Here is a 15,473-nt window from a genome sequence, read left to right as displayed (position 1 = left end):
ATATATTTTACTAGGGAAAAAATAGTGTACCTTTCCTACCTGTTATTAAAATTAGTGCAGTAGGTGAGATTTCTACAGCCCAGCTGACAAGGTTCCCGTACATCTGCTAAACAGGTCAACATAGAAACTTCGACTGGATTATACTCACAAAAGCGATCAAATTCTTGCCACGTCTGTGTATTGCCCCAGCTGCTGCTATAAAGTTTGGTGCATAAATCTCTAAAGAAGAAATGAAACACATGGGACAAAATTATGATGATTTTTTCTATTATTTGTGTAATAATAGGAGATAAATGATAACATTTACTGCCTCAAGTATGTCCATGATGCATATAGATCATAAGCACACTAATTGAAGGACTATGTGATATTAACACACCCATGGCTTTTTAAGGCTCAAAGAGGTGAAAACATTATGCTGAATTCACTGCTACTATCCTTCGGCCTTTTGATTCCTCCTCTATCAAACTGACCTTTATTTGAATGTTTTCTACATCTATTGACCATGGAAGAAGAAAATAAAATTTGGACTCTCATTGCCATCACTGTCCCCACCAATATCTCACAGACTGAGAAGGGCACAGCCTCAAAAAGTAATGGAAAAAAATCCTTGATCTGATCTGCTGATTCCATCACTGATACCAAAAAGAAACCTGAGCCACTGACACTAATGGGTGAGATGTTATATCTCATCTAGATGATTCCTTTTAGAGGTTCACACACAAACAATCATGAGAATAGTTTTTTGTGGGTTTTCAGGCTACGTGGCCATGTTCCAGAAAAGTTTCTTCCTGATGTTTCGCCAGCATCTGTGGCTGGCATCTTCAGAATAATGACATCAGAAGGGCTGCCAGGCCCAGGAAAACCCAGAGAAGTGAAGACAAGCAGCCACCCAAAGGGAAAGTATTTTTACCATCCATCAAAGGAGTCACAGACAGAATAGGCAAAGTGGTGAGGAAGCACAACCTTTAAATGGTTTACAATGCAACGAAGAAAATCCAGCAAATGCTGCACTCAGCCAAGGACCAGAGGCCCTCTCACAGCCACAGGAGTTTACCACATACCATGCAGCTGCGGACAAGTCTACATAGGGACCACCAAATGCAGTGTGCAAACAAGAATCAAGGAACACAAGAGACATTGCAGACTGGGTCAGCCAGAAAAATCAGCAATAGCAGAACATGCCACATACCATCCTGGGCATAAAATACTGTTTGAAAACACTGAGGTTTTCAACCACAGTAGTGGTTGGACCATGCCAACCACTACCATGTCAGGATGCACAGGGAAGCCATTGAAATCCACAAACACCTGGACAATTTCAACAGAAAAGAGGAAATCCTTAAAGTAAACAAGGTTTGGCTACCAGTCCTGAAAGATAGCAAGACAAAGACTCAACAAATGCAAATGAGAAATCTCCCAGCAGACAATGAGCACTATCAAGCAGACACTAATCCTCTTTTGCAGGCCACCCTGAGGCCTGCCATTAGCAACAAAAACAATATACATGCAAATTCACTCCTGCTTTCCAGGTCACACATTATATATACCCAAGTCCTTTCCAGGCAAACATTCTCTGAAGATTCCAGCCACAGATGCTGGCGAAACTTCAGGAAGAAACTTTTCTGGAACATGGCCATGTAGCCCGAAAAATCCACAAAAACTATGGATGCCGGCCATGAAAACCTTCGACTTTACAAATCATGAGAATAGTCTGCTTCAAGTGACCATGAAACAAAACAGGGCATCCTCAGCACTTGAAACGCACAATATCCAAAGAGACAATATCCAAAATATAGGCAGGATACATACCGCCAAAAAGAGGCGCCTCCTTGGCACTTCTCTTTCCTGCTCAGGAGCGCCACAGCATACAAATTGTGCGGCGCTGCTGCGCAGAAAAAAAGGAGCCCAAAAAACCGGCTCCTTTTTTCAGCGCCGCAAAGCACCAGAGATGTCGCAGTTGCATCGCAGCTGCGCAGCCCCGTTTGGAGGATGCACAGCTGCGACATAACTGTCACACACCATGTCTGGCAGGTGCGCTGCAGCTGTGGTGCCCTCATCACGTGCAAGGGGTGCCGGGCATGTGGGCGCCTCGCCCACCAGGCTGCCCTCGCATGTGACGAGGGCGCCTCAAAGGCCCGTCTGTTCTGGGCCATAGAATCATAGTTTGAAGGGACACCATCGGCCACTGGGTCCAACACCAGGCTCAATGCAGGATTTCCAGCTAGACCATTCCGAGCCCAGAGCTGCCCAGATTCTTTCTAAAAAAGCCAAGATGCCCACCACTTATCTAGGAAAATGGCTCCTAGCATCAAGAAATTCCTTTTAATGTTCAACTGAAATCTACCCTCTTCTAACTTAAAACAATTAGAACTGGTCCTACCCTCTGGGGCAGGCTCTGTGAAAGCTCTTGAAATATTTAATTAAACAGGGCAACTATGTCATCACTCAATAGGTCCAACTTCCACGACCTTTCCTCATATGCTTTTTGTCCATAGCTCTTATCATCCTGGTTGCCCTTCTCTAAACCTGCTCCAACTTGTTTATAATGGACCCATCTCATCTGTGGGGTTTTGGCCTCTTGATTCCTCTCAGAAAGGTGAAATTAACAACCAATTAACGACTAATTTATAATAATAATAACTTTATTACAGCCATTTGGTTAGCACAACTAATTTGATTGTGGCCCTTCCAAGTCTATTGTTTATGTGTGTCTCTTACTCCACAAGTAAACTGAGCCAATTATCTTTATTACTTGGCCAGAAAGGTCCTAAACACATAATACATCTGATGATATTCAAAGGTGGAGAGATTTGGATACATGCTTATCCAGAAGACATTGGCAACCTTTTTATGTATTCAAGTCCCGGTAAACACTAAGCTCCTTACTTACAAATAGACATACTGGGCATCATACTACTAACTTCAATTTTGTCAGATGAAAGATCCAATTACAATCTACATAGGTTATTGAATGTAATTATTTAGTTAAGCAATTAATAATGCTTTAACTGGTTTTGCTGCACCAACTGTTCTTGTTGGTTCACTAGAAAATGAAGCTTAGTAGAGCACTAAATCCGAAAAAGTTGTGCAAAGTTGTGGAGATGAAGACATTAAACTCTGTCTGATGATAAACAGATGGCACTCTGAATTGTTGACAATTTAAATGGCAGCTTGGATACAAACATTAGCATTTGGAACAATTATCATCAACATTGTCAAATATACTATGGCCCTATGATTCTATGATTATACTCTTATATATCATCACATCTTTTATACACAAGATACAAAATACTTGGACTGGACTGTTTTACTAGTTCTTTATTATGCAGATAATGTTAGGAATTACAATCTAGCTAGGTTCTCTAACCTATAATGATGCTATTTTTAAGACAATAAAGTGGGGAGATGACATGCAATAATTCCTTGAAATTTTTGTAGTTGAGATATGTATGGCTCACTTGAATCAAGACTATACAGCTAGGGAAACAGCCAGTGTGTCATCCCAACATTAGTGTAGTGTTAATAATTGCTGATACTGTTTTATAAACTGGAAGGCATAATCTCTTGGATTACTGCTCCCAGAATCTCCCAGCTAGTAAGCTATTTTAATTAAATTTAATTAAATCTTTATTGTTTAAAAATTTATTATGTGACTGACCTTGGAAAGGCAGTCTTAAGGGTATTTTTTAATGATTACCTACAGCTTCAAGTTCATCTTCGTAGAAATATCGATAGATTTTCCCAGCACAGGCCAAAAAGCAGACTTTCCTAATAGGGTCCAATTTTTTACTTGATCACACTACTACTGCCAGAACTATTCATTTCCACCACCACCCTGCCACACACACAGACACACACACATACACATACATCCTACAGCCACCATGCATCCTGCCCAAAGGGTTGAAAAACTCTCTGAAGCAGAATTTTAGTGCCATGGAGAGCTGAGGCTGGAGTGGGACAGGGGGAAAAACTCTCAAATATGCTAACACTGGATACTGAAGTATACTGCTGGATCTTAGAACATGAGCCTATTCAATGCTAATGGAGATTGACTTGTGTAGTTGTGTGGGACTAAGCAGCAAAAAAGGAGATGTCACACCAAGGTTGCAGGCTTATGGGTTGGTGGTGGGAGACCCACATTTGCACACAGAGTCAGAGCCATGTTTCAACACCTGTGTGGCACATCAGCTGGGCCCATTGTACATCCAAAAATCTTCAAGAGTCAGAAATTGCTCAAAACAAGGAGAGGATGCCTCCTTGTGTCAGAGAGGAGAACATACAACTGCTCACACAACCAGGGTTTGCATGATGAACATGCCACAACAACATCTAGGCCTTGGTCTCCAATAGTATGAGCTACCCAAATGAGTCAATATGCAAATCAATAACAAGTGTTCATTGAAACATTAAACATGAAAAGTTGAAAATTCTTAGTATGAAACTGCAGGAGTTTGAAAGAGAGATAAATATACTAACCTGCACATGGAAGTATTTGCTTTGGAACAGCAGTGCAACTTAGCACCATCTAGGCCTGTTGAAGGTGGAGGATGCAATGTGACTCCAGGGTGAACAGATCTTGAGCTCTCCAGGAAACACTGCCAGAGAGGATCCTGTGGTAGAGGCATTGTTTTACAGCTGTCAATAAGTGCATCTACAATTTCAAGTTCTGTTTTCATTGACATCAGAATCCTTTTACAAGCTGTTTGGCAGGCGTAATCTTCTGCTCTATCACAGCAGTATAAACCTAATAGCAAAGGAGAGATAAAAATACTGTAATATATCAAGTAGCTGCATTCATATAACAATGTCAAATCATTACAAAAATATTATAGAGCAATTCATTTTTTTTATTTGTATGAAACTTCTACAAATATTATAATATCCAGTTCCCTCTTCCCTTTCCTCCCATTCTCAGCCTTAGTTAATATGTCAAATACATATCACAGTTGATCACTGTACATGTAACACATCTTTATAGTATCAATAATTGTCAGGAAGCAGTTAAAGGCACAGGAGGGCAGGGGAAGGAGAGAAGCCAGAGTGCATGCCAGCAGAGCTCTGTGTGCCAGAGATGACACCACTGGCCAACACTCTTAATTGGGTCCAAAATAAATAAAATTTCATTTGCAAAAAAAAAAAAAAAAATGTGTTCTTTGTATTGTTTGTATACTTTTTATCTTTGAATTCTCTCTTATTATTGCTAATGGAAAGGTTATGGGTGAGTGGGCAACCTTGCCATATTCCTCTTGGCAATGGAAAAGTTTGGGAGTCTATTCTATTTACACTGATTACAGCTTTTAACTTTTTGTATAGCTATTTATACTTGAAACAAATTTTCTCCCTTATTCCTTTTTTTAGAAAAGCAATCACATAACTGGGCTCTAGATAGTTAGATGCCTTAATATGCAAATGATATTATTATAGCTTGATTTTTATGTGATTTTCCTGAGATGTATTATATTTATTTTTTATTTACTTTTTATTACATCTTATAAAGTTCTACCTGACATGAAACCAGTCTTAGTATAAATCCAAATAATACTTTTTATATAAATTGCTAATTTCATTTAGGTTTTTAACTAAGTTATTATTCCTGTACTTCACAGTACTTATAAATATATTGGGGGGTTTTCTGAGCAATAGATACAATTTTGTCTTTTTTACTACATTCATCCTCCATATTCATGATTCTACATCCACAGATGGCTTGATTTTTTAAAAAAAAATTCAAAAAGGAAACCTTGATTTTGCCATTTTATACAAGGGAAACCATTTTACTACCCCACTGTAGTAATGGGACTTGAGCAGCCAAAGATTTTGGTATCCATGGGTGGTCCTGAAACCAACCCCAGTGAATAACAAGGGTGCACTGGACTGAACCCATAATGTTTTTTTTAGATGTCCCAAATAAGAATGTACTTTATCTGTCTCAAGTTAATCTAATTCTATTCTTCTCTGCATCAGTTCTGCCCAAACTCTTCTACTACCTGTATTTTTTTAAAGCTTAACTAATAGTTCATTTTATAAAAATTAACTCTGTACTGAAGTGCTGTTTATTTATTTATTTTACCCTTGAAGTTTCCATAATGAAATTCCCCCCTCAGGACTACTTTCAAAGTGTCCCAAAGGAGAACAGAACTACATTCTGGTCCACAGTGCAATTCATAAAATTTTAAAATATTGTCTTTCATTTTCCCAATTATTTGCTCATTTAGCAACAAAGGTTTATTTGTCCTCCAGGTTATGTTCCTAATTTTTTAATTGTTCATTCTACAGTACTGTAATTGGTCAGAACATAATATGTGAGCTTTTTAAAAAAAATTAGGCATAATATTTTTTGACACTAATAAGTGGTCTGTTCTGGAATAACTAGAATGCTTACCTGAATAATAGTATGCAAAGGGACTAACTGAAAGAAAGCAGCTGGTAGCATGAGCTTTCGTAGATTTGTGCCTACTTCATTAGATGCCATAAATTTTACGTAGTTTGTTAAGGAACAAGAATATGATACTACAGTTATAAATTTATATCTGATTCCACCTTTTACAAAAATGTAAGTGTAGTGCAATTAAATAAAAGCAATAGAAAAGAAAATAGGAGATTGTCTCACACTAAGTCAGGCCACTGGTCGTATAGTTCACATTTACTAAAAATAATTTTACAGGGTTTCAGCTGGAACTCTTTTCCAGCCCTACTGAGAGATATTAGGGATTATAGCAGATACCTGACAGTTTTGCTTGTAAAACATGTGCTGTACCACTTAGTTATACCCTTTCCCTTGCAAGAATCTAGTTCTATATTGCCCTGATTTTAAAAGTTTATATAAAGAATGACATGGCTTTTTTTTTAAAAAAAAAATCCATACAATTTTATAAATGCAATACATAAAATAATAAAAAATAATTCTTATACTACAGATGTGTTCAAATTATGTAAGCCATGCTCCCCCCTCCAATACTTACTATCTGTGGAGTTTCGCATTGGATAGGATTGTGTGTAGTTATTCACACAATGAATTAACTGTGGGCTAACGGAGGCACAGTAACTTTCAACAGCTTTTATTTGAGAAGGGCCTGGAGAAGAATCTGTTCGGAAGATTGCTTGGCAGTATTCCCGACAGTTGGTGTGATGACCAGCATAACTGCAACAAACTGATCCCACTAGGGTAAAAAATGGAAAGAGCAGAATAATTACAAATAATACTTTGTAGAACTTTTCTTGCAGCACTTTTGTAAATACAACTGATGGCAAACCTGCATATTTGACTAAACTATTCTAAATCTCTATGCTAAGATGTCTGAGGTGTATACACTGCAGAGGAAATACACTGTATTTCCTCTGAACTTCATTATGGCCACCATATCAGCCACTTCAAAGAACTATGAAACATATAGGGCCCTCCAAAGTGCCCCGTAGCAGAATATATGGCATACCTCCAAAATGACCCAAAGCAGCTTTATTTTGGCCTGTCTCTAAGGGGCCATACACTATTCTACTGTTTCTTTTTTTTTTTTAAATGAAAAAAGAAGTAAATTTTTCTGAAAACCAAATAAACCTCAAAAACAAAAGGGAAGGAAAGGAGATGCAGATTTTTTTTTCCAAAAGTATACTTACTTTCATTTCTGTTAATGCAATTAAAAAGAGCATTCTAGGGGAGGAAACACAAAGGAAAACAACGTATCAACCAGCTACTAATGAAAAGGTTAAAGAATGGCAAGTATACCCAAACCTTTTTAAAAATATGCAATTGTATCTAAATAAATAGTATCTACACACACCCACACCCAAACAGAAAGACACACATGGACATGTGTAAAGTATTTCACAATTAATATATTATACTTCTATTTAATATAATATATTAGTAAGTATATCAGAGGGCTATATTTAAAGCTTTTATGAAATACCATTAAGGTTTAGAAAGAGAAAAGACAGTTATAATGGAGAAACGCATTAGTGAAAAAGGGCATACAATTTGCCATGAAAAAGTAAAAAATACCTCTATCAATATGATTTTATTGCTGAAACCCAAAGACAAAATTGGAGAAACTACATGTAAAATAAGCACTTCTGAATATTTATGTTGACTTCCCATTTGTTTTCTGCATATATTTTATATTTTCTTGATTCAGTATCAGAAACATTTATATCTATGTTTATTCTCTGGACTATGCCTAAAGGAAGCTTACTGGTTTACTGTTTCCTAGTTGCTGCTGAATAATTTTAAGTATTCAAAAAAGTGGTTACAAAATTGCTACACAAGTGCATCTTTATTATAGGTGAATGGTTATAGGCACCACCTGAGATGTAATATTTTGGGATTTTCAAATTATGTCTACCATTCAAAGGTAGCAGTCTCACATCTGGTTGGTTTTAGAGTCAGTCTTGAGAAATTATTCATACCCTGAAAATTGGAAGGCTTCAACCACATAGCTTCTGGTTTTCCTTTCTGTTCAATTAAATTCCACTTGCCATCTAGTAATCAGATATTTTAATCACTGTTGTTTCAAAAATGAGTACTATACAATTCTTTTTTTAAAAAAATGTTTAAAAAAACCCAACCCACCACATTCTATCACAAAAAAATGGGAGCTTCATATGCCTCAGAGAAGGTATTCAGTTTCAGGCTTGCTATTCAGGAAATGTTTGGGTTTTTTAAAATGCAAAATTATTCTTTTTAATAGTATGACAACTCACTGACTTCATTAGTCCAGAGTGTAGTCTTTTAATATACAACAGATTATTATAGACAGGAACCAAAGGGTATAGACATGTGGACTTTTGCATGTTTAACCACCCCTTTTGCAAAATGCCTTCTCCTAAATTTTTTCCTGAAAGTCTTCCCAGCTCAGAAACAGTTTGCAACATAGCATTTTAGTAATCCACTGTTAGAGAAGCACAAACTAAAGATTCTTTTGATATCAAAAGTTGAGCTCATGCACAAAATTGCTACATACAGATCTATTACACCTTTCCAATGGTTTATTCTCATTACCCATCTCACTAAATAAATCAATTAAGTCTCCGCTTTAAAAGATCCCCCATGTCATTTTCCTTTATTTCTTTTCATACTGCTGATGTATTTGCTTCCTGCAATTTTACAAACACATTTCCTGTTCTCACAATTATTTTCATCCATCTCATGCACCTTAACTCTTACAAACATTTTCAAATTCATGGAAGAAGCTATATTAACTACTTTAATTTAAAAATCTGCACAGATATAATATTAATAAATAAAAAATAAAATAAAAATTTCATTTCTATCTCGTTTTTTGCCAGGCAGTCAAAGCGGCGTACAACAAGTTAAAATACATCCATATATACATAGTGCCCCCCTTAAAACAAGATCAAACAATATAAGATTAAAAACTACATACTAAACTCCGAATAATCCAATATCACTCAGAAAGATTTAAAGCTACCTGCATAATTTAAAATAAAGAAACATTTTAATGAAAAGAACAAAATAGAAATGGTATTAACATCACATCAGTACTACTCTTATTTTAAGAATCAAGCTTCCTTTGCCTCGTCCAGGTCAAAGAGCTTTCCAGGGTTCTCTAGCTCACTTTCATCAAAGCGAATTCTGAGGTTATGATAGAATATTTAGGACTCAGCATTCTGTTTCTCTTCTAGCACTAGTCATATCAGGTCTAGAGTTTGATATAATTAGATTGAAAAGAACAGTGGATCTGAAACCTGCTAAAGTTAATGTTTCAAATATAGACTATCACGGCAGACAAAACTAGTTATCACAGGTATTAGAAAAATATCTGAACCATATAACATCATAGCATACTATATTTCCAAAAGACCTGAATTAAGTATAATGTGGTTAAAGTGTACAAGTCCTCCATACCAATGGATTTATTATCCACGGATTCAAGCATCCGCAGCTTGAAAATATTTCAAAAATATATAAATTCCCAAAAAACAAAAATTGATTTTGCCATTTTATATAAGGGACACCATTTTACTACCCCTATTGTATTTAAGGGGACTTGAGCATCCAGAGATTTTGGTGTCCATGAGGGGTCCTGGAACCAAACCTCAGCAGATACCACGGGTCTACTGTAATTTGCTTCAAGGCATCTGTAATATCTTGGGCAAACTCAAGCAGTGGTGTTCAAAATTCTTCATTCTTTTGCCACTGGTATAATCTGTAGGTACAGGAAATAGCTGTTTTGTTTTCTACTGTTCTGCAAGATTACGCATCTTTCAGAACCAACCAATCTGAATCATTTGAAAACCCATTAGGGTAACATTCTGGTTCCTTACTCTGAATTCTGGTTCCTTATTCTACACTGAAATGATACAGACTGCCTATAAACACTGTAGAGACACTAACCTATCTACGGAACAGCTTGCCTCACATTATTTGCTCTGTGAATCATATGTATATACCTGTAAACATGCGCACATGCATATACAGTTGGCCCTCTTTATCCATGGATTTTTTTTATCCATAGATTCAAGCATCCATGGCTTGAAAATATTTTTAAAAAGTATAAATTCTAAATAGCAAACCTTAATTTTGCCATTTTATATAAGAGATGCCATTGTATTTAATGGGACTTGGTTCCTGGAACCAAACCCCAGTGGATAACAAGGGCCCACTATACATATATGGATAAGGGAGACTCAAGCTCTATCCCTTTTCAAGATTTTTATACAAATCTTTAAAACATGTGTGTGAAACATGCTTAATTTATTATATGGAACAAGAACAAAACAACTAAGTGTGTTTGTGGATGGGCAATTGCAGAGGGAGTCCATTTGCCTGAATGTATGAAATCTAGAATTAACACTATGCCTAAATGTAATTTTAGCAAATCAAAAATCTGGGGGCAAGGAAAGGTCCATGGGGAAGATGACTGTGTGCGTGCCTGTTCCTTTGCCCCCCATGGACCTTTGCTGACTCTCAGCTGTCCCTGGAGGAGCAGCTTAAGGATCTGCAAAGGTCCAGGAGAAGAAGCGCCATGCACGTTCTGGCTCCTCTGCCCCCCCCCCACAGCTCCTTAAAGACTCCCAGCTGCCTCTCAGAGATAGCTGGAGGGCGGGGGAAGGGCAGAAGGAGAAGGAGGAACAATGGAGTGCGCCCACTGCCCCCCCAAACCTTCCCCGGCTAGACAGCAGGAGGTGGGTAAAGGGAGAAGCCCCGACCCAGAAATCCCGCCTCCAAAGGGCAGAAGTCCCACCTCTGGCGTGCAGCCCTGTCCAGGGGGACAGAAGCCCCGCCCCTGGCATGCGGACCTGAAAAGGTTCGCCATTACTGGATTAAATTATTGGATTTATTATCTTATAGAGAATATAGGGAGACATTTAAATTTTTATTTTCATAAGCTTGAATGCAGCATCATCTAAAAAGGTGTCTTCTGAGGTGAGTACATCTGAAAGCATCAGTGTGAAAGGACAACATTTACCTAATCAACTATCAGTGATTAAACTCAATTGAATTTAGTAATCTGTTATTTGTATTGACACAATCCTATATAGAAATGAAATGTCTATATTTCAAGATGATTTGGATGATTCTGGGAAGAGAGGATTGCCCATTTATAAGTTGGCTATCAGTGAGGTGCTCTTAATCACAAAACATGCAATTCTTAGAATGCAAACTGTTGAGACTTAAAAAAGTAATTTTTTTAACAACCTAATCCTCAACAGAACCTGAGCTCCAAAACCACTCTCTTGAATCCCTTGCTTTCAGTTCCAGCATCTATATCAAACAAGAGAAACCAAGTACCAGTCTGTCATGGGGTTTTAATGCCAAATCTTAAATAATGTAATTGTGTTCCTCTCAGAAATAAATCCACGCAACAAAAAAAAAAAAAAATCCTTTCACAAAAGGCAAACTGGTAAAACTCAGTGAAACACATACAGTGGGCCTGCTGCACTGACTGACTAGCAATTCATAGATTGGAGCATCCATAGCTTCTCACACCTCATTTTATTCAATAGTGGTGGTGGGTGCCCTAACGTCACTGCCTACTGAATAATATGGGACACAACCATCCACGTTTTTCCCCATCTGCCAAGAAGAGGGGCAGAACTGAACCCTCACAGATGGAAAGGCTCCACTGTAGACACAAGATGAAACACTACAGCTAACACACATATGTACACATGCACACACATGCAACAAAAAGCAGGCAAACACACAAAGCAGAATAAGGAATACCTTCATACCTCTCTCACTTCCCTAGCCCTCCAAGATGGTCCCTACAACTAACAAGATCCCCCTTTTCTTTTTTCAGTGCAGATGGATATACTTCAAAATGTGCTAGGCTGTAGCTGCCCAACACATTTAATTTTTTACAAATGCTCTGGGGCCTACTATCTCAATCCTGTCCTTTAAATTTTTGAAATTCTTATAATACATCAGTTGACAATATGGAAAAGTGGTACCTTTTTTGGCAAGATATGCATCATATTAACTTCCTCCCCCAACAGGCTAGACTGAGCTGCTGTACACTGTAAAGGTTTTACTACAAAGTTTATCAAAACCCCAATGATTTGCCCATAAACAAAGATAAGTGGATGTTAGAAACACGAGAACATGTATTTGTTTATAACTAATGTGTCAAAAATGTTGGGTAGTAATCTTATATTCTTTATCAGTCTTGAACAAATTGTGCTTACTTATATGAATAAAATATGACACAATGATTTCAACAAAAACAGAGTAAAGAAAGAGAATTAGGAAAAGAAACTACTCTGTTATGATAAATGCTCACTATTTCACTCCCATTTTTCTTACCTGTCCTTTTCGTTCTCGAACAAATATTGGTCAACTTCCTACAGCAATGCAGAAATCCAGAAAAGAGAAGGAAACACACAGCATAACAGAGGAAAGGTTACAGATATGGGCAGTGAAGTATAAAACAGTATTAGAAGAGATAAAGTTACTTAATATAGAGGGTTATAGTTCAGGAGAACTCAAATTATAGGTGGTTCCATTTGACCTGCCTCTATGAGTGAATTTTAAAGAAACTTCAGATGAGATTCTGTGTTTCTAACCCCCTTCCTTTGTCAACCAATACATCCATAATTTTCTTACTACCAAAAATCTGTTAAGAAGAAAAAGAATAGATGCACAGTGCATTTTATTTACTAGTGCAAGAACCCTCTGTGTGGAACTGCTCTATGCAAATTTCAGAACTACAGATTAAGAGGGGAAATATGTTCAAACGTATATTTGAAATTAGAAAGAGAGCTAAGTAGTATACTAACACTTATCTCACTTTCCAACTCATAGTACTTATGTAGGCAAAATAGACTAACTCATGCACAACAGAGATGTCTGGGGCTTCAGAAAACCTCAAGATTCACAAAAATTCAAGAAACTTAAGGAGCCTTAGTGTGCAGTGGTTAAATGCTGGTACTGTAGCCACAGCACTGTAAGTTCTATCCTAGGGGAGGGCGCCAAGGTCCACTCAGTCTTCCATCCTTTCGTAGGTCACTAAAATGAGGACCCAGCTTCTTGGGGGCAATTGGCTTACACATTGTAAACCGCCTAGTGAGCAGCAGCTCACTGATAAGCGGTATAGAAATGTACTTGCTATTGCTATTACTATATAGGAGAATACAGCCCTTTGAGGAGTGGGCACGCTGACTGGTCAAATAATGTTAACTGATTATTCTTGAAACAAATGAAAAATTGAGGTAAAGCTGAAGAACTGACTGGCACCCCTTTAATCTTAAACTCCACATGCTACATTTTACTGAGAATAAGGAAACCACTAATATAAATAATAAAAACATAAAGAAAGATCAAAATGATGACTTTTGTTTGCAAGGAAGCCTAATCCACAAAGAGTTGGGAATCCTTATGTGGCTATAGTAGCTTTGGGGTGGAGTTAACCATATTCAGTGTCAAGGGGCAGAAACAGATGGCCCTAAAGGGGTGGCATCATGCCACCCCTTTGAATGGTGGATTGGGGACGTAGCAATCACACGCCACAGCCCCAATCCAGCGTATTTCCAGTCCAAAAAAGGAGCAGCATAATGCCGTTCCTTTTTGGGATGGAAAAAGGGCACCCTTGCCACCGCAGCTTTCTGGCATTTCTGCAGCACAGTGCATGTAAACACCACACCGCCAAAAAGTTTGAAGCTACCACATGTGCAGTCAGCCATGCAACTTCCCTACGGCATGGGGAAAGCATCAGTGCATGTGACGTCTAAACGCCGTGCTCAGAAGCTGCCACCAACCTGGCACTTACTGCCGGTCTGTTTTGTCCCAAGGTCTATCTAGTCTGTTTTGCCCCAAGGTCTATCTGTTGAACATCATTTTTCTACAATGCTGCCTAAAAGATCCAGAAATATCCTACAGTAACTGCAGAGAGCTGTACATGAAATTGTTGCTTACTGCTGACCTAGATTATAAATACTGCCTTCTCACATGTCACAGGTAATTATGGTTTAGCACAGTGGGAGGGAACATGTGCTCCTTCAAGTGTTATAGACCACTGGCAATACTAACTGGTTAAAGCTGGAGTCCTATAATAATTGGAGGTCCACAGGTTCCTCAGCTCTGGTTTAGCAGTGATCCCATATGGAAGAAAATTCTTGGTACCATAAGGGAGAAAAAGTGGATACAAATAAATAAATAGTACACTGTGCATGAGCAGGCAGTAGCAACAATAAGCCTTGGACACATGTGCTTCTCTGCTCCCTCCTTCTACCTGGGCAGGATGAGGATTTTCAAAAACTTCAAAAAAGTGTGATGTGTGAACATACTCTTTGTAAATATTTTTACTTTATTTATTTATTTTTTTACACAATTATATCATGGCAAATTGTCTAATATCTGACTGAATCTAAAATCAGTATTCTTCTGGCAGACAGGAGAGATAACATAAGACAGCAAGAGATTTCTAGTTTGAAGAGAAGGAGACAGATACCTAAAAATACCATTGTGGTTTATAGTACACAACTAAATGTAACTCTATCAAACTCTGGCATAAATAATTAAAAAAATTAATTGCAACATTTCCACTTCCATACATTTAACGTGAATGCTTTTTAATTTCAACAAAATATCTAAGCAAATAACAGCTATTAAAAAATAAGACTATTTTCTTACAACAATTTCTTCTATTAATTAAGCATGTTGACTGACAATACAATTACTTCAGAAAATGGCTAGCTTTCTCCTGAATAGAAAAAAAAGTATTTTCAGAAATAACCTGCTAATAGACAGAACCCCTACTTCATACATTTGTTTTCTGAACGTTGCCTATAGTGTAAGATTTAAACTTATTATGTGTCAGTTTGACACAGAGACCTTAATGTTCCCAGCAAATTTGGTATATATAGAACCAAATTTCTGAACACTGCATTATCCCTTTCCCTCCAGTAACTTTTAGAAACAGAATGCTGGATCAAATTCAGTTTTGGTGTGATCTAGGAGGGCTCTTTTTACTATCTATATCCTCCTCTCCCCAGAGAAATCCCTTTGC

The 15,473-nt window shown here is 37.6% G+C and overlaps 1 protein-coding gene across 4 annotated transcripts in view; it reads right to left on the bottom strand.

Annotated features, from left to right (window-relative positions):
* The window catches only part of LOC149309426 (reversion-inducing cysteine-rich protein with Kazal motifs-like), a 66,922-nt gene that overhangs the window by 30,537 nt on the left and 20,912 nt on the right, over window positions 1–15,473 (bottom strand). For 2 of the 4 annotated variants that reach the window (XM_089532431.1, XM_089532432.1), the window contains 4 exons: window positions 7,624–7,657; window positions 6,972–7,169; window positions 4,486–4,753; window positions 40–219 (listed from right to left, as the gene is read on the bottom strand). In XM_089532431.1, coding sequence (XP_089388557.1) covers window positions 40–219; window positions 4,486–4,753; window positions 6,972–7,169; window positions 7,624–7,657 — 680 coding nt within the window. Of the gene's footprint in view, window positions 1–39; window positions 220–4,485; window positions 4,754–6,971; window positions 7,170–7,623; window positions 7,658–12,772; window positions 12,811–15,473 lie in introns of all 4 variants that reach the window. The other 2 variants (XM_089532435.1, XM_089532434.1) reach the window with 1 other exon arrangement.

Source organism: Sceloporus occidentalis, unplaced genomic scaffold, assembly GCF_023333645.1.
Source record: "Sceloporus occidentalis isolate IW3139 unplaced genomic scaffold, rSceOcc1.0.p SCAF_7, whole genome shotgun sequence".
NCBI lineage: Eukaryota > Metazoa > Chordata > Lepidosauria > Squamata > Phrynosomatidae > Sceloporus > Sceloporus occidentalis.
The sequence above is the reverse complement of the archived record's forward strand: the minus strand, read 5'-3'. Positions and strand labels throughout refer to the sequence as shown.